This window comes from Rhinopithecus roxellana, chromosome 13 (assembly GCF_007565055.1).
Source record: "Rhinopithecus roxellana isolate Shanxi Qingling chromosome 13, ASM756505v1, whole genome shotgun sequence".
Taxonomy (NCBI): domain Eukaryota; kingdom Metazoa; phylum Chordata; class Mammalia; order Primates; family Cercopithecidae; genus Rhinopithecus; species Rhinopithecus roxellana.
In genome coordinates this window covers 133076664-133101547 of record NC_044561.1, presented here as the reverse complement: position 1 = coordinate 133101547, position 24884 = coordinate 133076664, and the positions used below count along the sequence as shown (strand labels likewise).

The following is a 24884-nucleotide window of genomic DNA, read 5'->3' as shown; positions in this document are numbered from 1 at the left end:
TCATGAAAATGCTCCTTTCTCTACATTTACTCATCCTTTATACATCAGGCTGTAAGACTCCCAAGCATTAATACAATGTGTTGGGACTTTGTGACTGGAAAAGGTGACAAGTTGGTGACTTTGACACTGCAGGTATTCCATTTTCATGGTTTACTATGAAAAGTCATTTTTCATATTATGTAATATATTGTTACATTAAAACCATTGTATTAAGACTTTAAAATGTAAGCATTGTAATTCTGAAAATACACGTTTTAAGAAGAAACTGCTGTTTTGCACTGGATCTTTTGCTGTGACATGGTGTGACAACAGTATGTAATGTGAAGATTTTCTTGTTTTACCTCCCTAGTCCTTGTTCCTGACTCTTGGCATAGATTATTTGCTTTTTGGGAAGCATTCGGAATTTTTTTTTTTTTTTTTTCTGAGACAGTCTTGCTGTGTTGCCCAGGCTGAAGTGTGATGGCGCGATCTCTGCTCACTGCAAACTCCGCCTCCCAGGTTCAAGCCATTCACCTGCCTCAGCCTCCTGAGTAGCTGGGACTACAGGCATGCGCCTCAGTTTTGTACTTTAGTAGAGACGGTGTTTCACCATGTTGGCCAGGCTAGTCTCGAACTGCCGACCTCAGGTCATCCGCCCTCCTCAGTCTCTCAGGCGTGAGCCACCGCACCGGCCAGCATTCGGAACTTGATTCATAATTCCTTACCCAGTAGCTCACAAGAACGAAGACATTTGGGTGTGCAGGGCTCTCGGATGTTGTGGACGCTGCTGTGCCAGGCTGGGCCTCGGTGCGGAGAGCGCCCTGCAGCGTGGCTCCGGGCTGTGGGCGGGGCCCGGAGAAGGCCCCGCCTCGGGAGGGGTTGGGCCGCTTGCGTTCAAACTCCGCCTCCGAGCCGGGCGAGAGCGAGACGGGTCCTCCGGCCTCCTGGGGCGCTGCGGACAGTGGTGCGCGGCCCCGCCCCGGAAGCGCTCGCTGTGGGCGGTGCGCGCCGTCTCTTCCCGGAAGTGCGTGCTGTGGACGGTGGCGCGCGGACCCCGGGAACGGTCTCTGTGGGCGGCAGTCGGCTTGAGCTGCGGCGCACGTGCGGTGGCAGTGATGAAATTCGCCTACCGGGTGAGCGCGGGCGGCGGGCGGTCTGTTCGATCGGCGCGGCTGTTCCGGTGGACGGCACCTGGGCTGGCGCAGGGCGGGCTGGGGCGCGTGGTCTGCTTTCGCGGCGTCTGGCCGCGTGGGGGTCGCCGGCGGTCTGCGCGCCCGTGGCCTCGGGGATGCCGGGCTGTGGTGGGGCTCCTGGGAGAGCTGGGACGGAGGCGCCGACGGCTCCTCGGAGGGAACAGGGACATTTGTCGGGGTCCCGGGGTGTTTTTAATCTTAGTATGGCCCCGCCCAAAGGCTGGAGTTGGTGCCGTCGGGGAGGGCAGAGCACCCTCGGGAGGGATGAGGAGGTGGGACGGGGCGGGGGCGCGAGCAGGAGGGGTGAGAACAGGAGGGACCCCGGGCCCGGGGCTGCTCGCTAACGAGCGAGCGTCCAGGTGAGCAGAAGAGCAGGGAACCGAGGTGGGAGCCCTGTTTCCCGAGGCCGGAGAATTCTTGAGGAATTCCTGAGGCGGACACGCTCAGTCTCGAGAGCCAGGGAAGACTTGTCCCAGATGTGAAGTGCAGGAGGCGGGTGGGACAGGTAATAAGAGGGGGCCGTGGAGCCAGCCTGGGGGTCTCTGAGGCGTTTGCTACAGCTGGCTGGTTATGGGGACGCCCGTGTTTCCCACAGTAGCCCTGACTGTTGGGCCTCCAGGGTTGCACGGGCTTCTGCTGCTGAGCCCACCGTGTACTACACTTGCCCTGTCCGAAACTGAGCGTGGTACTGGCCCCTCAGAGTGCTGCTCCTGTGTCCCCTGTGGTGGTGGAGGCACCGCTGTGTGCCCAGCACCACACCAGAAGCCGTATCCACGTCCTCGCAGGCCAGGACTTCTTCCGCACCATATTCTTATATGGCAAAAAGTGTCCCTTGAAGCCTGCCTGGCCGCTTGAAGTCATTCTGCTGACCAGGCTCCTCCCTGAGGTCCTGAAGGCGCTGCCCACCCACGGCTTCGGAGCCTGACTGGTGCCTTCCCATTTAGATTCCAGCTCAGGTGACGCTTCCAGGTGGCTCTCCGTGACCACCCTCTAAAGTAGCCCTTCCTCCCACGCTTCTCATCCCCCTCCTGCTAGAGTATGAGTATGCGTGTCTGTGCACATGGCAGTCTCCAGCGAACGCTCGTTCTCGTGAATTAGTAAATAAGTGAATAGTGTGCTGGCTTGCAACACTTCTGGATGCCCTGAGCTCTAAGCACTTTCGGGGTGCTGTTCCATTGTTGCAGCTTTTTTCTTGGTGAAATGAGGGCTCCATGCTCCTCTTCACCTGGCAGGCGCCTCCTGTCTTGGGAGGCTTCCTCAGTGCTCCCGGGGGCATCTTACTCATCTCTGCGGGAGCTTGGGCCCCCCCGGGCTCCTCTGGTCTCCTGAGGATCAGGCTCCCTTCTTCCTCTCTTACCCAGGAAATGTGAACGGGCCCCCAAGGTGAGGTTCTCTATGCCATCTCTCTGCCCAGATTCTTCACTTAGTACTTTTCTGGGAGTCGACTGTTTTCTTTGTGTTAAGACAATTTTGGTTTCTTTTCAGTTTTCAAATTTGCTGGGTACGGTGTACCGGCGTGGGAACCTAAATTTTACCTGCGATGGAAATGCAGTTATCAGTCCTGTGGGCAATAGAGTCACTGTATTTGACCTTAAAAAGTAAGTATGTGAAGGTGCTCTTCATAATGGTGATACTGATTACTATTATCGGTATTTTTAAAGTAGCAGATGAAAGCTGACAGTGTCTTCTGTGCCTTCTTTTTAATGGCACACCCGTTAATTAAGGAAGCCCAGGACAGGACTACAGGACAGGTTAGGGTCAGCAGATCAGTTGTGGAAATTGGCAGCCAGACCCAGTTCTTCGTTCTAGTGCCTTAGCCAGGCCCGGTAAAATGGTGTGTCGCTTGGCTCTGTTACCTGGGAAGGGACCCTGTCTCTGCGCTGTAAAGGGTGGGTGGGGAAGAGGTGTAGCTCAGGGTTAGCCCTTCCCCCATCAGGGACGGCCCCTCAGGGCCGAGAGGCCAGGGCTGCTGGGGGAGTTGAAGGTGCCTTGGACTCCTGCTGGGGAGCCCTGCTGCCACTGGGCCTCACCAGTTCGACGGGCAGGCCCAAAGCTTCCAGCTCTGCAGCTGGAGATCAGTTCCTGTGTGCTGTTGCACTTTGCTTCATGGTTCTGTGTGAATGCTGTTTTACCACAAAGTGAAGGTGTGTCGAAACGCTGCTTGGAGCAAGTTGGTCGGTGCCGTTTTTCCAGCAGCGGGGGCTCACTTCATGTCTCTGTGTCACATTTTGGTAATTTTTGCAATACTTCAAAGTTTATTATACCTGTGAGGGTGTTCAGTGATCATCTTTGCTATTACTCTCGTAATTGTTCTGGGGTGCCGTGATCCGTGCCCATGTAAGACGGCGAGCTTAATCCGTAAGCACTGTGTGTGCTGTGACTGCTCCACTGACCGGCTGTTCCCACCCCCACCCCCCCGTTTCTCTTCCTCTACTTGGGTCTCCCTATTCCCTGACACAAGCGATATTGAAATTAGGCCAGTTAATAATGGCTTACAGTGGCCACTGCGTGTTCATGTGAAAGGAAGAGTCACACAACTCACCTGAAATCAGAAGCTAAAAGTGACTCAGCTTAGTGAGGAAGGCATGTGTGTCAAAAGCTGAAATAGGCCGAAAGCCAGGTCTCTGCCACCAAACAGGCAAGTTGTGAATGCAAGGAAAAAGCTTTTGAAAGAAATTAAAAGTGCTACTCCGGTGAACATATGAGTTACAAGAAAGCAAAACAGCCTTATTTCAGATATGGATAAAAGTTTGAGTGATCCAGATAGAAGATCAAACCAGCCACAACATCCCCTTAAGCAAGTCAAAGCCTGATGCACAGCAAGGCCCTACCTCTCCTCTGTTCCGTGAGGGCTGAGGTGAGGAAGCTGCAGGAAAAAAGTTGGAAGCTAGCAGAGGTTGGTTCATGAAGTTTAAGGAAAGAAGCCATCTCCACAACACAGAAGTGCAAAGTGAAGCAGCAAGTGCTGATGGAGAAGCTGCAGCACGTTATCCAGAAGATCCAGCTGAGATCATTGATGAAGCTGACTACACTAAACTACAGAGTTTCAGTGGAGACAAAACAGCCTTCTATTGGAAAAAGATGGCCAAGCGCAGTGGCCCATGCCTGTAATCCCAACACTTTGGGAAGCTGAGGTAGGCAGATCACTTGAGGCCAGGAGCTTGAGACCAGCCCGGCCAATATGGTGAAACCTCATCTCTACTAAAAGTACAAAAATAAGCCAGGCATGGTGGCATAGTCCTGTAAATCCCAGCTACTCAGGAGGCTGAGGTTCAAGAATTGCTGGAACCCGGGAAGCAGAGCTGAGATGGTGCCAGTCCACTCCAGCCTGGGCAACGGAGCAAGACTCTATCAAAAAATAAATACATTTTAAAAAAAGAGAAAGATGCCATCGAGGACTTAACATAGCTACAGAGGAGAAGTCAATGTCTGGCTTCAAGCAACAGGCTGACTCTCTTATGAGGGGCTAATGCAGCTGGGGCCATTAAGTTGAAGCCAGTGCTGATTCACTGTTCAGAAAATCCTAATGTCCTTCACAGTGATGCTCAAGCTACTCTGCCTGTGCTTTATAAGTGGAACAGCAAAGCCTGGATGACAGCACATCTGTTTACAGCATGGTTACAGCATGGTTTACTGAATCTTTCCAGCCCATTGTTGAACCCACTAAGGTTCCTTTCAAAATATTCCTGCTGATGAACAACGTACCTGGTCACCCCTGAGCTCCAATGGAGACGCATAAGGAGATGCTGTCTTCATGCCTGCTACCACCACATCTCTTCTTCAGCCTACAGGAGTGACTTTAACTTTCAAGTCTTACCATTTAAGAAATATATTTTGTAAGGCAGTAGCTGCCATAGATAGTGATTCCTATAATGGATGTGAGAAAAGCCAATAAAAAGCCTTCTGGAAAGGAGTCGCCATTCTAGATGTCATTCAATGAGGGTGAAGTGTCAACATTAACAGGAGTGTGAAAGAAGTTGAAAGTCCAAGCCTCATGGATGACTGAGGGGTTCGAGACTTTGGTGGAAGAAGTTACTGCAGATGCAGTAAAAATAGCAAGAAGATTAGAAATGGAAGCAGAGCCTGAAGATGGGACTGAATTGCCACAACGTCACAATAGATATTGAATGGATGAGGAGCTGCTGCTTATGGATGAGCAAAGCAAGTGGTTTGAGGCAAAGTCTCACTCTTGTCCCCCAGGCTGGAGTGCGATGGCGTGACCTCGGCTCACTGCAACCTCCACCTCCCAGGTTCAAGCGATTCTCCTGCCTCGGGCTTCCCCTCACCGAAGTAGCTGGGATTACAGGCGCTTGCCACCGTGCCCGGCCAATTTTTGTATTTTTAGTAGAGACGGGGTTTCACCATTGTTAGCCAGGCTGGTCTAGAACTCCTGACCTCAGGCGGTCCACCCTCCTTGGCCTCCCAAAGTGCCGAGATTACAGCCGTGAGCCACCACCCCCGGCCAGCAAGTGGTTTCTTGAGATGGAATCTACTCCTGGTGAGGATACTGTAAAGACTGTTGAAATGACAACAAAGGATTTAGAATATGACATCAATTTAGTTGATAAAATGCTGGGAGCATTTGTGAGGATTGACTCCAGTTTTGAAAGAAGGTCTGTTGTGGGTAAAATGCTATCAAACAGCATCATGTGCTACAGAGACATCTTGTGAAAGGAAGAGTCCATCGATACAGCACACTTCGTCGTTGTCTTGTTTTAGGAATTGGCAATGGCCACCCCATTTCAGCAACCGCCACCGTGCCTGGTCAGCAGCCATCCACATCGAGGCCAGCTGTTTACCAGCAAAAAGATGAAGACTCACTGAAGGCTCAGATGATCATTAGCATTTTTTAGCAGTAAAGTGTTTTTAAATTAAGGGATGCATGTTGTTGCTTTAGACAGAATGCTAATACTGATAGATTATAGACAGAATGCTAATACTGATAGATTATAGCACACATGAGTAGACAGCAGCGCACACCAATAGACTAAAGTACACACTTAGACGACAGTACACACGAACAGACTGCAGTGCACACGAATAGAGCACAGCACACACTTACAGACTACAGCACACACTAGTAGACTGCGCCATACTGTTTACGGTATGGTGTAAACACAGCTCGGCTATGGGGAAGCCAGAACCTGTGTGCCTCGCTCGATTGCAGTATAAGCGTTATCTGTAGCATCTCCGAGGAGTTCCTGTACCCACTTATTTTCCATTTTTCCAGCAACAGTGTTACATGGGTGCGCTGTCATGGCAGTTAATTCCTGTTGAGCATTTAGCTTGCTTCTGGTATTCTAATGTCACAGTGAGGCGGAATAATCCTCTCATCGTACCATCCTGGAAGCAGAATTGATGTATCCAATTTCTTTTTCTTTTTTTTTTTGAGACAGAGTCTTGCTCTGTCGCCTAGGCTGGAGTGCAGTGGTGCAGTCCCGGCTAACTGCAACCTCCGCCTCCCAGGTTCAAGCGATTTTCCTGCCTCAGCCCCCTGAGTAGCTGGTATTACAGGCACCTGCCACCATGCCCAGCTAATTTTTGGGTTTTTTTTTTTTTTTTTTCTGAGACGGAATCTCCCTCTGTCGCCCAGGCTGGAGTGCAGTGGCGTAACCTCGGCTCACTGCAAGCTCTGCCTCCCGGATTTACGCCATTCTCCTGCCTCAGCCTCCCGAATAGCTGGGACTCCAGGTGCCCACCACCACGCCCGGCTAATTTTTTGTATTTTTAGTAGAGACGGGGTTTCACCGTGTTGGCCAGGATGGTCTTGATCTCCTGACCTCATGATCTGCCCGCCTTAGCCTCCCAAAGTGCTGGGATTACAGGCATGAGCCACCACGCCCGGCCGATTTTTGTTTTTTTAGTAGAGACAGGGTTTCACCATGTTGGCCATGCTGGTCTCAAACTCCTGACCTTGTGATATGCCCGCCTCGGCATCCCAAAGCACTGGGATTCTAGGCGTGAGCCAATGTGCCTGGCCGACAGTGTCGTTTCTTTTTCAGGAGTGGGGGGTATCCACAGATGAGCTCTGGCACACAGGGTGCAGTGAGATTGGAGGTGCTGCTTGGGGAGAGTGGGCCGCTGGTCCTGGGCCAGGCTTGGCCTGTCTCCCTCGTGTGACCTGAGGACCAATAGCACACCGTGGTTTTTGTCTTATCAGCAACAAATCTGACACGCTGCCCCTGGCCACTCGGTACAACGTCAAGTGCGTGGGGCTGTCCCCGGATGGCCGCTTGGCTATCATCGTCGATGAAGGTATTCGCCTTTGATGTGGGCGGGCACTGAAGGGACCAGTGAGGAGGACTCAGGGCTGTGCGGGTCTGAAATGATCCAGTCCCCAGTGGCATCCATGTCAGGGCGCTGGTGGGGGTTGGGGATGAGGGTGTCATGAGTGAGGCTGCGTCCCTGCCGCAGGCTGTGTCTGTGGCATCACCTGTGGCAGTGCAGGGCCTCGGGGCCTTGGGCATTCTCAGTCCTGATGCCTCATGGTGGACATGAGAATGACCTTTCGGTTTTTCCTGTGCTGTGTATCTGGGTGGCCCTGGGGTAGCTGCGCGGTGGTCACCTCTGGCGTCCTGCAGGGGGCGATGCGCTGCTGGTCAGCCTGGTCTGCAGGTCTGTGCTGCACCACTTCCACTTCAAGGGCTCTGTGCATAGCGTGTCCTTCTCCCCCAATGGCAGGTAAGGGGGGCGGCTGGGGGCAGGAGGGGGTAGGAGAGGGTCAGCCGTGTGTGCCAACGGTGAGGCCCACTGCCCAGCTCTTTTCCCTGGGCCCCGGGTTGTGATGTTGGGCACATGGCCCAATCTCTGGCATCAGTGACCCCTTTTCTGGAGCAGAAGACTTGGTGCAGCCAGGCTGCCCTCCCTCCAGGGCTATTTCTTCCCTGAATTCCACTTGCTCTGCTCCTGGGCCTCCATCCTGCAGGAGGCGGGACTCTGGAAGGCACAGGTGGGCACAGACTGAGACTCCACAGGGGCCTTAGGGCCATTGCTGGTCTTGAATATCAACTGTGTCCGCATTCCTTCCATAGGAAGTTTGTTGTCACGAAGGGTAACATTGCCCAGATGTATCATGCGCCTGGGAAGAAGCGGGAGTTCAACGCCTTCGTTCTGGACAAAACCTATTTTGGGCCCTACGATGAGACCACCTGCATTGACTGGACGGATGACTCCAGGTGCAGCCTCGGAGGCGTTGGGGGAGCGAGGCCTGAGGGAGGCCCTTTGGATGGGTCCCCCTGCTTGAGCCCTGCAGCTTCATTCTGCAATGGCATCTTGGCCTCCTTTGGGGCTGGGCACTGCCTGCACCATCGGGACTGGCTGGGTGACTGGTCGAGTCTTCGTGGCTCTGAAGTACGTGCTGTGGCTGAGCCTCCTGCCCCTGCAGCGCCCTTTCACCTGTTTGTCCCGGAAAGAGGGAATGCTGCGGTTGGCTCGGGCAGCGTCTGGGAGGCGTGAGGAAGGCAGACAGGGCAGGGGCTGTGCCAGGGTGTCTTCCTGTGCCTGGAGGCTTCACGGCTCACTCTGAGACCACGTGGGGCTGTAGTGGTCTCCGTGAGGCCCTCTGGAGCGTGCACCTGGCTGCTTTGTGGTGGCCACGCCCTGAGGAGGTGCCATCTCCCTCTTTTCCAGGTGCTTTGTGGTTGGGAGCAAAGACATGTCCACCTGGGTGTTCGGAGCTGAGCGCTGGGACAACCTCATCTACTATGCACTGGGGGGACATAAGGATGCCATCGTGGCCTGCTTCTTTGAATCCAACAGCCTGGACGTACGTCCCTTTGCCAAGTTCCCTAGCCTGACGGTGGTCAAAAGCGGCTAGTTCAGGGAGACCCCAGGCTGCAGGTGGCCTCTTCCTTCGGTTTCTCCAGGCTGTTCCCATGTGGCCTGGGGGCATCTAGGGACCAACAATAGCTGTTGCAGCCCATTGAAAATTGTTCTCAGAGTTCAGAGGAGCCTTCGGTGCCGCTGATCCCTGGATCTGAGCTGGAGAGAGGTGTCAGGTTGTGGCAACTGGGCCAGTGTGGCTGGGGCTGGGGTGACCCTGTGCTTTCCCTTGCAGCTGTACTCACTGAGCCAGGACGGAGTGCTGTGCGTGTGGCAGTGTGACACGCCCCCCGAGGGCCTGCGGCTGAAGCCCCCTGCGGGCTGGAAAGCAGACCTGTTGCAGCGGGAGGAGGAAGAGGAGGAGGAAGAACAGGAGGGGGACAGAGAGACCACCATCCGGGGAAAAGCCACTCCGGCCGAGGAGGAGAAGACAGGAAAAGTGAAGTACTCACGGCTGGCCAAGTAGGTCTCCGAGGGTGCGGTGGGCTGCGGTGGGCTGCGGTGGGGCACTCCTATGGGAATCTCTTGCCCTCAGAGGGATCTGGATGTGGGGTCCTCAGGGCTGAGGAGTGGGAGGTACAGAGAGCAGGCCCACGTCTCAGGGCCCTGGTTTGAGCACCCTTGAGTGCTTGGGTGTTGACCCTGCCCCTTAATCAGGGTCCCTGCTTCAGCTGTCTGAGCTGCCTGTGTGCCCAGGGCAGGGCAGAGGGCAGTGGGTGGGGTACATGGGGGCAGGGAGGTGTGTGGTTACTCTGTGAAGGGAATACAGCACCTTGGGCCCTAAGGGGGTTGGGAGTTGTCTGTGGCCCCACTAGCTCCTGTGGAGTTTGGTGTGGGCGATGGTCCCTTGGCCTCTTGCAGGGAGACGCTGGGAGAGCATTTGGCAAGGCTGGAGGGAGAGGCCGGGCTGTGAGTGGGTGCAGCGGGTGCTCTGAGTCCTGCTTCGGGGCCCGCTGGTGGGTGGTGCTTGGTGCTTTTTCGGGCACTGAGCTGGGCTGTGCAGCCCCATGTCTGAACTCAGTGCCCCAGACGAGAGGAGACTGAGCCCAGCCCCGCAGCCTGCCCGTGGGACGGCCTTAGCTGTGCCCGGAGCCCTGGCAGAGATGCGGCCCTGATTCGGGGTGTCCTGCATCTGGGCTGTGGGGGAGGCTGGTTGGGATCCCATGAAGGCAGAGTTACCCACAGCTGTGGTGTCTCCGTCACCCGGGTATCCCAGCCTGGGCCCCTCCTTGCTGCAGTTACTTAACACCTGCTGTGTGCAGGGCTCTGAACTTGGCACTGAGACACACTGCCTGCCCTTGTGAAGCCTCCTCTCTGCCGGGGAGGAGAGATGCAGTGATGAGGTGGCTGCGTGCAGAGGTGGGTGGCAGTTGGGGTCCCTGGGCGAGGAAGGCTTCCACACGAGGCCCTGCCTGTGGAGGGAGCCAGGGAGCCAGAGCAGGCTGCATTTGGAGTGTGTTGGGGTCCGACGGGTAGGTGGGAGTTGTGGCCATGAGAGTCCTGGGTCTGAGGAGCGGGGAGGGCCGGCTGGACTCCAGTGGGAGGAGGGTGCTTTGCCAAGGGCAGCGGAGTTGGAGGGCGGCCAGAACAGGTCCAAGTGGGTCAGTGTCTGCAGGTGGGTCAGTGCCTGCGAGGACTTGGGGTTGTTGTGCTGGAGTCAAGACTTGAGCGGGGACTGGAGGAAGAAGAAGGGACGATGGGCCCCCCAACCCCTCCCTGAGGAAGAGAGGTTCCAGGCAGATCCAGGAAGACAGTGTGCGTGCTGGGCAGGGACTGCGGGCTGTCAGCGCAAAGCATGAGAAGGCAGGGCCTCCTGCATTGGCAGCCAGTGGTCCCTGTCACTTGTTCAGGAGGGACGGGAACCAGAAAGAAGAGGGAAGGACCAGGGCTGAGTTACACTGTGACTCGGGGAGGTTTTGAGGGCGGAGGCGCCATCAGGGTCACCGTCGTCTGTTGATGGGGACTGAGGGTTCCTTAGAGGAGTAAGCAGCAGGGGGTGATGGGATTCGGGTGTGCCCAGCGGCCATGCCGCGCCTCCCGCACCTCCTCTGCCTCCTGTGGGCACTGCTGCCTCTGGATGCACCACCAGCTCTGCTGTGGGGCCAGCTGGCGACAGTGGAGACACTGTGTGAGGTTCCCTCGGGGTCCCGAGCTTGGGATGGAGGCGGGCAGCTTCAGGGCCTGGGATGGAGAGGGCGAGGGCAGGTCTGGGACCTCCTGCCTGGATCTGTGTCCTGTGTCCTGGAGCCCAGAGCGAGCTGGGGCGGCAGCCGGGCTCTGCGCTCCTCCTCACAACTCTTCTGTTTTGTCAATTCAGGTACTTCTTCAATAAAGAAGGAGATTTTACCAACCTGACAGCTGCAGCATTTCACAAAAAGTCTCACCTCTTGGTCACTGGCTTTGCTTCTGGAATCTTCCATCTTCATGAGCTGCCAGAATTTAACCTCATCCACTCCCTGAGGTAAGCCTTTGCTCACGGTGGGGTGTGGTTTTCATGCACTCACTGGCCCTGAATCTGAGGGCCCAGCCGAGCCTGCCCTTAGAGGTGGGGGCTGCAGAGCCACCTGGAGTGCCAAGCTCAGGCCACAGGACGCCAGCCTGAAACCTGTGCGGCTGCTGGTGCTGGTCGGTGCGACTGTGTTGCCACCGCACCCCGGCAGTCAGCAGCACTGGTCTCAGGTCAGTCACGGCCTTTCGAGTTTTTGCCTCTGCTTTTCTTCATCTGTGAGACACAGAAAACAAAAATACTATGCTCATAAAATTGTGAAGTTGCAAGTTTTTGAACCCTGGCCACCTCTCTGGGCCTTTTCTGATTCTTTTCTTTGAGACAGTCTTGCTCTGTCGCCCACGCTGGAGTGCAGTGGCGCGAACTTGGTTCACTGCAACCTCCGCCTCCCGGGTTCAAATGTTCCTCCCACTGCAGCCTCCTGAGGAGGTGGGACCGCAGGTGTGCGCCACCACTCCCGGTTAGTTTTTAAATTTTTTGTAGAGATGGGGTCTTGCTGGGTTTTCCCAGGCTGGTCTTGAACTCGTGGGTTCAAGCAGTCCTTGCCTCTGCCTCCCGACGTGCTGGAATGACAGGCATGAGCCTCTGCACCCAGCCCTCTGATACTTGAACTGAAGTGAATTGTTGGAGTCTGGTGAGTGGGTGGGGTAAACTCGACACACAGGGCTAGAGTCTGGTGTGTGGGGCTGCCCTGAGTGGGCACTGGGGTTTCAGCCCAGGCAGGCTGGCCTCCCACTTACAGGCCCATTCTCTGCAGCATCTCAGATCAGAGCATCACCTCAGTGGCCATCAATAGCTCGGGGGACTGGATTGCTTTTGGCTGTTCAGGTTTGTCCCCAGCCCGGGTGGTAGAGATGGACTCCCCATTAGGGACTGCTGCTGCCCAGCTACAGGCCTGCTCGACAGCCGCCCACTGGGGGTGCCCTGCCCTCCCCCAGCCGCCTTTCCGAAGGGGCCCTCCCCTCCCCCAGCTGCCTTTCAGGGGGTGCCCTCTTTTCCTCCAGCTGCCTCCCGGGGGTGCCCTCCCTGCCTTGGTCCTCCTCAAACATCTCTCTGTCTTAAGCCCTCTTGCTCAAGGGTGTGGGGGTCATAGCCCTGTCTCAGTTGTGACCTGCAGCCACTGGGTTGCACAGGTGGGGCCCATCACTGGCTGGTAGAGCTGCAGCATCGGGCAGTGGTCCCTGTCTGTTCTTGGGGGTCTGTGCGTTTCGCCCCCTGCCTGGCAGCTTTCTCAGGCCTGTGCCAAGTGGGAAGGTGGGCTGAGCCAGTCTGACCTGGGATGGGCCTGAGCCGGGTACCCCAACTTCCCCCATGTGCACAGGCCTGGGCCAGCTGCTGGTGTGGGAGTGGCAGAGTGAGTCCTACGTGCTCAAGCAGCAGGGCCACTTCAACAGCATGGTGACCCTGGCCTACTCGCCCGACGGACAGTACATCGTGACTGGCGGGGATGACGGCAAGGTAGGCTCCTGTCCCCGTCCTGTTGGCCTCTGTGCCTGGGGGTTCTGAGGATGCAGTGGTCTGTGGGGCTGTGCCCCTGTGGCTGGGCGCTGACAGTCGGGTTGGAGTTCACAGGTTCACCCAGGCTCATGAGCTCACTAGGCGTTTAAAAACATACAAAAATGTGAATGGAGAGGGTTGGGTGTCCTCCTCTCCCCTTTCTGACTTGGTCTCCTGCACCGTGGTAGCTGCGTGGCCAAGAGTGGGTCTGTGGTGCCAGCAGCTGGCATCCAGCCAGCATCCAACGGGCTCCAGTACGTGGCTGAGGGGGGGTCCATGGTACCGGCAGCTGGCATCTGGCCAGCATCCACAGGGTTCTGGTGTGTGCAGTGCCACCGCGGGCCATCTGGGCCTTAAATGGGCTCCTCCTGGAGGTGACAAGAAGAGACTGGGGTAGATGGCCCACTCACCACCCACTCAGCACAGCCTTGGGCCTGTCGGGGAGGCTGGGTGAGCCAGGGCAGCTGTGGGCACAGGGGCAAGGCTCTCAGGATACGGCGTCACATGCGGGGGTCTCAGGGATGGGGTATGAGTCGCAGGCAGGGGGCTCAGGGATGGGGTATCAGTCGTGTGGGGGTCTCAGGAATGGGGTGTCAGTCACAGCTGGGGATCTCAGGGATGGGGTATTACTCACGGGTAGGGTCTCAGGGATGGGGCAGTACAGGGGCAAGCATCTTAGATGGGGCGGCATGGGGACAGGGATCCTGGCTGAAGCTGTGGCACACAGGGTTGTGGTCTGCCCCTGCCCCTCCTGTCCTGCCGCAGGTCAAGGTGTGGAACACCCTCAGCGGCTTCTGCTTCGTCACTTTCACGGAGCACTCTAGTGGGGTGACCGGTGTGACCTTTACTGCCACCGGCTACGTTGTGGTGACCTCATCCATGGACGGGACTGTGCGAGCCTTTGACCTTCACAGGTGATGTCTTTGCTCTGGGTTGGCTCGGGGCAGGCTTCCCCACGCAGAGGTGAATGTGGAGGGTGAGGCTGCAGCGCAGCTGCTGGGGCAGGGGACCCTGGCATGTGACGCTGACCTTGCCTCTTCTCTGCAGGTACCGAAACTTCCGCACCTTCACCTCTCCACGCCCCACCCAGTTCTCCTGCGTGGCGGTGGATGCGAGTGGCGAGATCGTCTCTGCAGGGGCGCAGGACTCATTTGAGATTTTTGTGTGGTCCATGCAGACAGGCAGGCTCCTTGACGTAAGCACCCTGAGGGGCTGGGCTGGGGCTCGGGAGGGGCCCTCCTGTCTCTTGGGAGAGGAGCTCAGGGAGCTGAGGTTACACTCCGAGGGCCCATGCCCCTGGCCCAGACCTGCCCAGAGAGCCGCCTCAGCCCCCAGCTCCACTTTTCCCACCTCCTTGGTCTACGGTAGGTTTTGTCCGGACATGAAGGGCCCATCAGTGGTCTGTGTTTTAACCCAATGAAGTCCATCCTGGCCAGTGCCTCCTGGGACAAGACGGTGCGCCTGTGGGACATGTTTGACAGCTGGAGGACCAAGGAGACGCTCGCCCTGACCTCTGATGGTGAGCACGAGGCAGCAAGCAGGAGCAGTGGCCTGGGGACCAGCGGCATGCTCTCATACCCGCTGCCTTGTTCCTGGTTGTGGGTTTGGTGTGAACCTTCTGGTGGGAAGCGGGGGGTGGTTCTTAACCCAGACCTGCTGGTGTGGCAGCCCTTGAGGTTGGCAGTACCTAGGAGACAGCAGATTGGCAGGTAGGGCCAGCGTGGCTTCCACGAGTCCTCGTGCTCCCGCTCGCTGGGTGCCAGGCAGGAGAGAACAGCTCCCCGAGTGTGACAGGCTGCTGCCGCAGCTGCTTCCTGATTTTCTGAGTTGCTTTGGATCTCTGCCAGGGTTGTGTCGCTGCGAGAAGGACACAGGGACCGTGGGGGGGGCCCAGACACTGGATGGGGCCCGTGCTGGGATCTGCAGACTGGGAGGAGAATGAGGGGCGTAGGTGGGCCCAGACGCCAGGTGTGACTGCCCAGGGATCTGCATACTGGCCTCAGGCCCCTGTCTGGCTTTCTGACGAGGGTGTACTAGAGGCGCCCATGGCCTCCTGTGTTCATATTCTGTGTGTGTCAAAGCCTCAGCGGCGGCGTTGGAAGACCACACGGCTCACAAAGCCCCAGCCCATCCATGTTCGGGTGTGGACAGAGTCTGCCATCCCAGGAGCCTGGCTCTCCCTGCTTCCCACTGCCTCGCCCCACCCCCGGCCTGGCATTGGCCAGGGTTTTCGTGTCACATGTGGCTTCTTTTCAGAGGCTCTGTATTCTAGTCTGTCCAGCCGCCCTCAGTAACCACCATTACTCACCTGTCAGCCTCGCCTCCCCAGCGCCCCCTCCATCAGCCTTCGTGGGTCCTGCAGCCCCAGCTGGACTGCCTGGTGCTCTTCACTGGTGCTGAGCTGTTCCCTCACCCACCTGGGTTGGAGCTTCTCCTGGGAGGAGATTCTTGTGTATCAGACCCAACAGGCGCTGGTCTCTTAGGGGTGCCAGGGAATGGCCTGGTCTCCAGCCGAGGGTGGTTGATGGCCTGCCTGCGGGAGACTGGGGTCTTCGTTGGGCCTCACTTTGCATCTCTGTTTAGCTCTGGCTGTGACTTTTCGCCCTGATGGTGCGGAGCTGGCTGTGGCTACGCTGAACTCACAGATCACCTTCTGGGACCCCGAGAATGCGGTGCAGACAGGCTCCATTGAGGGCAGGCATGACCTCAAGACCGGCAGGAAGGAGCTGGACAAGATTACAGCCAAGCATGCGGCCAAGGGGAAGTGAGTGTCGGCGTCGGGCCCTCCTGATTTGAGACCCCAGCCAGCCACCGGGCTCCTGCAGCTTCTCCATTTTTGGCCTTGTCCTTCGTTCCTGAGACGGCTGAGTCCCTGTGGATGGAGGCAGGTGGTCCTGAGCCCTCTGGGGAGAGGCATGTCCTCCTTAACTTCTGGGCTCGCTCAGCCTCCAGCACAGGAGGACGTCTGGATTTGCTGAACATAAACTTGTTCAGCTGAGAGCCTACATCCACTTCCAAACCTTGATCCTGAATTACAACATCGTCCTGGTGTGCAGAGGGGAGAGTAGCTGGGTGCCTGAGCTCAGGCCGGAGACCCAGCACTTGGGGAGACTGAGGCAGGTGGATTGCTTGAGCCCAGGAGTTTGAGACCAGCCTGGGCTACATGGCAGAACGCCATCTCTATAAAAAATACAAAAATTAGCCAGGTGTGGTGGCACATGTCTGTGGTCCTAGCTAGTCAGGAAGCTGAGGCAGGAGGATTGCTTAAACCCGGGAGGTCAAGGCTGTAGTGAGGATGGTGTCATGCCATTGCACTGCAGCCTGGGTGCTAGAGCAAGACCCTGTCTCAAAAACAAAGCAAACAAAAGCACCCCCCCCCCCCCAAGAGTAAAAATGCAGGTCCTCAGTCACCTCACCTGGCTGGAGAGTGCTACATGGATGGGGAAGATGTGGTGTCCCCTTGTCTCAAGGAGTCGGGCCAGCACAGCACTGACCGAATTGCCTGCTTGGGGTCTTGGCTGGGCTGTGAGGCTCACCTGGATGGTGGTCAGGCTTAGGAGAAGGGGGAGGATCTGTGGGGTGCACCCGGGGTGGTGTAGCTTTGGGGCCTGGACCTGTGTCCCAGGAGCTGGGAAGCCTGTTCAGCAGAGGGTCTTCCTCCAGAAGGAAGTAGCAACCCTATCTCGGAAGTGGTACGAACGCCTGTGTGCAGTCCCCGTGGGTTCGCCCTGAGTGTGGAACTGCTGGGTGCTGGTGGTGGTGTTTCCGGCTTGGAGGAGCTGCACGGTTGCCATTCTCATGAGGACGCTGTTGGCTTCTGGCTTCTGCACCTCCTCGCCAGCACTTGTTGCTTTATTTTATTTTTTTTTAATGAGAGCTGTTCTGGTGGATGTGAATTCGTATCTCATCGCAGTTCTGGTTGTAGTTTCTCTAATGACATTCAGCATTTTTCACATGCGGCTTGGCCATTTGTAAGTCTTGTTTGGAGAAATGTCTGTTCAGGTCTCTTGCCTGCTTTTGAATTGGGTTGTTTGGTGTTTTGTTTGTTGATTTGAGGGGTTTCTGTGATGCCCGATGTGCAGATACTTGTTCCGCTTTGGGAACTGTCTCTTCTGCCGTTTTGGTGGCACTCTTAGTTCTGATGATGCGCGGTTCGCTCATTTTTTCTGTTGTTCTTTGTTCTCTACTGTCATAGCTAAGGGACCTTGCCCACCCCAGGCGCCTGTTGAGCGAGGCGGTAAGGACTGGTTTCTGGTTTCTGCAGGACTGAGCAGACGTGACTGAGAGTAGGCTGCCTAGGGCGGAGGCCAGCTGGCCGCTGTTGTGTGCTGACCTCAGCAGGGAACACCGTTCCTTGAGCCTCTTGTTCCTTTTGTGAAAAAGACATTGACTCTCGGGAAACCGAAGCATTTAAGGGTGGTGCTGGCTCAGAGTGGAACCAGGTGACAGTGCTATTGGACATTGTGGGTTTTAAAAGTCTCACGTGAGTTGAGGCAGCGAGCCTTGGCAAAAGTTGCTGAGGCTGTTTGCTTCCTGAAGAGCTGGTGCAGGATCTCCTCTATTTCCTAAGGTTGGTTTTTGTTTTATTTATTTTGATATTTGATTTTTGAGACAGGGTCTTGCTCTGTCACCCAGGCTAGAGTACAGGAGTGTGATCATGGCTCACTGCACCGTCTAACTCCTGGGCTCAAGTGATCCTCCCACATCAGCCTCCTGAGTAGCTGGGACTATAGGCATGTGCTGCTAATTTTATTTTTTGTAGAAACAGGATCTCGCTATATTGCCCAGGCTTGTCTTGAACTCCTGGACTCAAGCAGTCTTCCCAACTCAGCCTCTCAAAGTACTGAGGTGTAACAGGCAGGAGCCACCATGCCAGCCTAAAGTTGGTTTTTAGAAGCCATATGCTGAGGTTTCTGCGGTGGCCACCTTAAGTCTGTGTCTCCTCTCCACCCAGGGCCTTCACCACCCTGTGCTACTCTGCAGACGGCCAGAGCATCCTGGCGGGAGGCATGTCCAAGTTCGTGTGCATCTACCACGTCCGCGAGCAGATTCTCATGAAGAGATTCGAGATCTCTTGCAACCTGTCTCTGGACGCCATGGAGGTGAGCTGGCAGCACAGGGCTGGATGGATGTTGCTTCCAATACAGTTGGAATGCGTCGGGCTCCTGCCTTCTGCACTCCTGGCTCCTCGGGGCCTTGGGCACAGTCATGACACTTGTCCTATATCTATGCACGGGCCCCTCACCTGCCCCAGCAGAGCCCTGCCGTGGAGCCCTGTGCCTCCCTCAGCTGTGTGTGGAGCCATGGTCCTCATCCCTTATGGCATTTGGGACCAGTTTCATGGAAGGCAGTTTTTCCACAGACAGGGTTGGGTGGATTGGTTTTGGGATGAAACTTTCACCTCAGATCAAGATCACCAGGCATTAGATCTCAGAAGGAGAGCACAACCTAGATCCCTCACATGCGTGGTTCACAGTAGGGTTTGCGCTCCAGTGAGCATCGGATGCTGCCACTGATCTGTCAGAGGCGGAGCTCGGGTGGTAATGCGAGCAATGGGAACAGCTGTAACTTCAGATGAAGCTTCACCCACCTCCTGCTGTGCAGCCCCTTTCCTAACAGGCCATGGGCCGGAACCAGGGGTTGGGGACCCCTGTTGTGGATGACCCTGCCGGGGCCGGTTGCTGTGAGGCTGGGGCTGCGGGGGGCAGTGGCCAGCACATGCTGGCTCAGGCAGCACGGACACCTGTCGGGGAAGGAGTGAATGAAGAGGGTGCTGGCAGGCCCTGCCCGCTGGCTTCCTGCCTGGGATCCCGAGTAGAGGGCTCTGCCCTCACTGTCCCCGCTGGTGCCTGCCCTCCCCGCTCAGCACAGCCCTCGGCCCAGGTCCCATTCACATGCTGGCTCCCGTAGGACCTCAGGATGTGAGGGAGCCCTGGAAGCCTCTAAGCAGGGCTGTGGCTGCTGGGTTCACCTGCCCACTGCCCCCCCAAGTGTTTCTGGGGGAAAGTGTCCTTGGCATTTTCATGAGGGAGCAGACGGCCATCCTCGCTGTGAGCCCCAGCCCTTGTGGTGGCAGGAATGTTGGCATGTAGACCTCAGTCCATCCCCCTCCACAGCCTCCACACCTGCCCCCCTGCACAGCCTCCACGCCCACCCTGTCTGCAGCTAGCTCTGCAGGAAGGTCCCTGGGATGCTGCAGGGCTCTCTCCCCGTCCTCCTGCTAGGCGGGGCTGAGACCGGTCTGGTGTTGGGGTCAAAGAGCAAGGGTGGGAGAGGAGGGCCAGGCGGCCGGGCTGTCAGAAGCAAGGCGCCCACTGCTTTTCTGTTCTAGGAATTTTTGAACCGAAGAAAAATGACAGAGTTTGGCAACCTGGCACTAATTGATCAGGACGCTGGGCAGGAGGATGGAGTTGCGATACCACTGCCAGGCGTCAGGAAAGGTGAGCAGAGGTTCCTCCCGCATCTGCCTGCCACACGTGCCTGGGTGACTGCACACTTGTGCAGTCACTGGTGGCATTTGCTGGACACTGAGGGTGTCGAAGGCCCAGTGGGTTGGTGTTGGTGCCATCAGCCCCTGTGGCAGGAGAAGCTGCCCACGTGTTGCTGCACGTGGCCTCCCTGCCCTGGCGGGACCCATGTATTTGCTCTTGGGACTGGGTGCCCCATCTGCTGCACAGCACACGGAGCATTCTGGTGTGAGGCCGTGTGTGCCACACAGAGAGCCAGGTGCTCTAGAAGACCTGGGACTGCCTGAGTCCCAGGTAGACCATCCTGATGGGACACTCACCAGCCAGAAACCCTGAGTGCTTCCATATGCAGGCCCAGGGTACCATGTTGAGCGCAGCAGACCCACTCCTGGGCTGGGCCGGGGCCCTTTTCTGGGTGGGACACATGGTCTGCTGGCTGGGCCAGCTTTTCTGGGAGCAGGGGCTGGGCCATCTGTTTGACAGCTCACCTGGAACAGCCTCTGTGGCCCCAGCACAGGCCCACCTGCCACAGCTGCAGCGAGGGAAGGGCTGCTTATGCCTCCGCTTTGTGCAGGGCCCAATGAGCAGAGGCTGTTGCTCTTGATGGGGTTCCCAGGGCACCCCCAGCCAGCCGGGGGCCGCAGGATGACCTGTGTCGTGGGGAGAGCAACCTGGATGTGCTGCTCAGTGACCCCTTTCGGTTCTTTTTCCCCAGGTGACATGAGTTCTCGGCACTTCAAACCTGAGATCAGGGTGACCTCACTCCGCTTCGCTCCCACTGGTGAGCACCGAGCCATGGGCTGTGGGTGCTGGTGGGCACTGGGGCATCTGTGCCGGGGCGAGGCTGGCCACCATGGTGCTGCCTGCAGGCTCTGGTCTGTGTCCTATGCCCCTGGGTAAGAACATGGCCCTGCAAACCCTGCAGGCCACAAGATGGCTGTTGTCCCTGAAGATAGACAGCTGTGATGGCTCCAACCTCAGATGCCCTGAGCTTTGAAACATGGCAGGCCTGGCATGTCCTTGCCCTGGCAGCTCCCCAAGTGCCCTGGACATGCTGCCTGGTTGGGGTGGCTCTGCCGCCATGGAAAGCCCGTCTCTTCCACACCGCCCCCATCTTCTCACGGTGGGGAGGAGGGTCTGTGCCACAGGCCTGTGGAGCCTGGCGGTACACACGGTCTCCACACAGAGGAGCCAGGAGCAAGGTTATTGGCAAGCGCGCTCCAGCCTAGACTGAGTGTCAGAGCCAGGGGTAGAGAGGCCCACGTGAGCCAGGGGTCTGTGCCCTGGGGCCCAAGGGCCAAATCGGGCTGGCCACCAGCTTTGGTCATTGATGTTTTACTTGGACATTTTACTGGGCGTTGTCTTCGTTGGCGGATCCTGTCTGGCTAGCTCTAGTGCACCATGCAGCACTGAGTAGGTGCAGCAGAGACCACAGGGCCTGCGGAGCGCCAAGACGCCTGAGCTTGACAGAAGACTTAGCTGGCTCCCGGTGTTGGGAGAGGAGGGCGCGTGCGTTTACATATTTGTTATATGTGCATCAAGTCCCTGGGAGAGTAACTTCTGGGATGATCCATTTAGTCCTTCCCAGGGGAGTTGGGGGGTGGGGGCTAAAGGCAGACGTCCCGGTTCCTGTTGACTTTTGCACTTTGTCCCAGGAGAATGTACTTAATACTGTTTCTTTAAAAAAAAAGTTGGGAGGAATGAACTTAAATTTTTAAGAAGGCACTGTGTAATTGCCCAGGGCGCTGCTGGGCAGCCACTACCACGGAGGGACTCCTCATCTACTCCCTGGACACCCGTGTGCTTTTTGACCCATTTGAGCTGGACACCAGCGTCACCCCTGGGAGGGTGCGCGAGGCACTGCGCCAGCAGGACTTCACCAGGGCCATCCTCATGGCCCTCCGGCTCAACGAGAGCAAACTGGTGCAGGAGGCTCTGGAGGCGGTGCCCAGGGGCGAGAGTGAGTCGGGGCTTTGGTGTCGGGCGCCAGGGGTCATCCTCTTTTGCCCTGGTTTGAGTTGTTGGCAGAATAAGCATGTTTTTTTCTCCTTTTGCAGTTGAAGTGGTCACCTCCTCCCTTCCTGAACTGTATGTGGAGAAAGTGCTGGAGTTTTTAGCTTCCTCCTTTGAAGTGTCTCGCCACCTGGAATTCTACCTCCTCTGGACTCACAAACTGCTCATGTTGCATGGACAGAAGCTGAAGTCCAGGTAGAGGGTCTCCCCCGCAGTTCCTCTGTGGCTCAGGTCACTGGACCAGCTTGTCCTGCTGGATGAAAGGGAACGTTGACATGCAAATGCAGCATGAAGTGAGCCCACTGTACCCACAGCATGGGTGAGCTCCGCACGCTTAGGGAGTCTCCCTTTCAGAGCCGGGACGCTGCTGCCTGTCATTCAGTTCCTCCAGAAGAGCATCCAGCGGCACCTGGACGACCTGTCGAAACTGTACGTGCGGGTGCAGGGCCTGGGGGTGGACAGGGGTGCATGGTCCCCTGCTGGTCCACGCTGCTCCTTATGTCATCTGATTTGAGGACAAAAGGAACCAGTGCTGGAGGCTTGTCTTCTCACTGGCGGGTGAACTGCACCTGCCTGGCCACCCTGCTTGAGACATGGTCTGGCACTGAATGGAAAGCAGCGAGCACTGTGGCAGGCAGACAGGCTGCTGGTGGCACGCTCCAGGTGCAGCCGCAATCCTCCAGGCTCTTGGAGGGATTGCCACATTCGTAGGACCGGGCAGCCTTTCCTGGATTTGCAGGTCACCTGCACAAGCAGCGGGGGTGGTCACAGGACTGTGAGGCTGGGCGGCCTGGAGTCCTGGAGGTGTGGCTGCCCTGAGCCATGGCTCCCCTGGAAAAGGGTGCTGCTGCTGCGAGGATTCATCCACAGGCCTAGGACAGGGCCCGGCCCTCCGCAGTGCTTACTCTGCAGGGGTGCCCGCCTCTTCTCCTGTCATTTCTTTGTGGTTTGTGCCTTTTTTGTCCCTAGCAATTCACCCTTCCTAAAGGTCCAGCAGAGCCTGAACTAGGCAGGCCGCAGAGTAGCCATGTGAGGGATAGCTCCCTCTGTTGCCAGTCAGTTGCCAGGTTTCCCAGCTGCGTTTCTGAAAGGTCTGTTCTCTGCCATGTCTGCAAGTTGCTGTGTCCAGGGTTCAGGGGCTGAGGCCTGAGCGTGGGCCTTGTGGGTTCATGTGGCCCTCCCATCTGTGCTTGAAGTGTCTCAGTCTTTGGAACACGTCCCAGAGTCTAGGTCGAGCCTTTGCTCCCCTCTTGTTCTGGGTTCCCTACAGAAGGCTGGGATGCGCCCTGATCCATGATTTTGGTGCCAGGCCTTCCCTTGGCTGAGATGTCCTGGACTTTGCACAGAGCTCTCGAGGAGGAGGAGGAGGGCTGTCTAGCTCCTTTATTTCTTTTTAAAATTCATTCTTTTTTTTTTTTTTTTTTTGAGACAAAGTCTCTCTCCATTGCCCAGGCTGGAGTGCAGTAGCATGATCTCGGCATATTGCAGCCTCCACCTCCTGGGTTCAAGCAATTCTGCCTCAGCCTCCCAAGTAGCTGGGATTACAGGTGCACACCACCATGCCCAGCTAATTTTTGTATTTTTAGTAGAGACAGGGTTTCACCATATTGACCAGGCTGGTCTTAAACTCCTGACCTCAGGTGATTTGCCTGCCTCTGCCTCTCAAACAAAGTGCTGGGATTATAGGTGTGAGCCACCACACCCGGCCAAGCTCCTTTAGATTTATTCCCTCTTATGGGATGTTTTTAGAGTTCATGTAAGCACATTGTTCCTTGGACCTCCTGTCTAGGCGTTCACTGCCATTGGCTGTCGGCAAGAGTCCTGCATAGAGGATCCTGTGACCTGCAGATGTGGCGGGGCGCTGCCTTCCTTCCTTTCTCATCCATTTACCTTTCAGTTCTCCTTTACAAGGTGCTTTTCTATGTAAAGTGATGGTGGCGTCACTTTTCTCCTTTATTCTGTTAACTCAGGAAATTAACTGATTGAGAGTGTGCCTTCCTCCCCTCTCGCTCCAGAACACGCATAGCTCTGCAGCAGTCTCTTCCTAAGTGTTTGGTGGAACTTGCTGGTGAAGCTGTCTAGATTGGGCCCAGTGGAACGGCTGAGCTGCCAGGATGGGCCCAAAGGGATGGGATGTTACAGTTGGGTCCTTGGGTCCTTGAAGGCCTTTGCTGCCCCAGGGCTGGATGGGGCAGAACCAGATTGTTGGGGCAGGGAAAGGAGGAAACAAACAGCTGCTGGGGTGGAGGGACTGGCATGTCCAGCCCCTGCTGCTTTTCTCAGGGGTCGCAGAGGAGGTGGTTGGGTGCAGGCCAGGCCAGGGCCTGGGTGTTGCTGGCACTGACCCCTCCCTGTGTGTGATTGACAGCTGCAGCTGACCCCTCCCTGTGTGTGATTGACAGCTGCAGTTGACCCCTCCCTGTGTGTGATTGACAGCTGCAGCTGACCCGTCCCTCTGTGTGATTGACAGCTGCAGCTGACCCGTCCCTCTGTGTGATTGACAGCTGCAGCTGGAACCGCTATAACATGCAGTACGCACTAGCAGTTTCCAAGCAGCGGGGCACGAAACGCTCCCTAGAGCCTCTGGGAAGTGAGGAGGAGGAAGAAGCATCTGAAGACGACAGCCTGCACCTGCTCGGTGGAGGAGGCAGAGACTCAGAAGAAGGGATGCTGGCCTAGAGCCAGCCAGTTGCAGCGCTGAATTGTGCTGGCTAAGACCTGCCAGGGAGATGGGACCCTTGTGCCACCTGGGCCAGCAAAGAGGAGGGTCCAGAGAGCAGCTGAAATACTGTCGCTGGTGGTAGTGACTTGCTTTTCCTGTGCAAACGTGTAGCCCATCGGGACAGCGAGCCGACGGGTCATGCCAGGGGCTGGCACACACTGGTACCTGGCGCCAGGAGCGGGGCCATGTGAACAGTGATGAACATTGAAAATGCCTGTCAGAGAGGGATTCACGTGAACTTTGTGTGAGACTTATTTATATCTTTAATATAAAGGTTTGATAAACAACTTAGGGATAAAAAAGAGGGGGTTTTCTAATGTGAGGATGAAGTCTATGCTTCAGATTAAAAAGGGTTATGTTGTATCCTGGTGTCTTGTGGGGGCTCAAGACCTGCCTGCCTGCCCACCAGGGCTTCTGTCCTGGGGAAACAGGCTGGCAGAACAGGGTGGTCCTGCTGTCCAGCGGGGCCCCTGCCCTGTGACCTGTATCCTTGGGGTCGGGCATAGAGCCTCTCCCTGACCTCTCCGGGACGCTTTGGAGTCGGGCTGGGATTGGCCTGTCTTGGTGAACTCACTCAGACCTGCACCAGCTCTGCGTGAGCCACACGGAGGAGGGGACAGCTCCTCCCCTCTGCAGTGCCCTTGGGAATGGTCATCATGAGAGTGGCTTGGGCCTCCATCATGGCA

At 56.7% G+C, this 24884-nt stretch overlaps 1 protein-coding gene across 1 annotated transcript; it reads left to right on the top strand.

Moving 5' to 3' along the window:
• The first annotated feature begins 918 nt into the window (after positions 1–918).
• Positions 919–24561, top strand: PWP2 (PWP2 small subunit processome component). The gene is made up of 21 exons (XM_010367931.2): positions 919–1112; positions 2658–2770; positions 7333–7427; positions 7754–7853; positions 8204–8347; positions 8802–8937; positions 9229–9455; positions 11311–11454; positions 12257–12327; positions 12821–12957; positions 13762–13910; positions 14044–14191; positions 14365–14515; positions 15580–15760; positions 17951–18098; positions 19328–19436; positions 20179–20244; positions 21205–21423; positions 21521–21671; positions 21831–21905; positions 23981–24561. Exons 1-21 carry the CDS (start codon positions 1095–1097, stop codon positions 24153–24155), a joined length of 2757 nt encoding a protein of 918 aa, XP_010366233.1. The 5' UTR covers positions 919–1094; the 3' UTR covers positions 24156–24561.
• The last annotated feature ends 323 nt before the right edge of the window (positions 24562–24884 follow it).

Coding starts and splice junctions, on each gene's coding strand:
- PWP2 (XM_010367931.2), top strand. Junction 7,854..8,203: donor TCCTTCTCCCCCAATGGCAG/GTAAGGGGGGCG, acceptor TTCCTTCCATAG/GAAGTTTGTTGTCACGAAGG. Junction 18,099..19,327: donor TGTCTCTGGACGCCATGGAG/GTGAGCTGGCAG, acceptor TTTCTGTTCTAG/GAATTTTTGAACCGAAGAAA.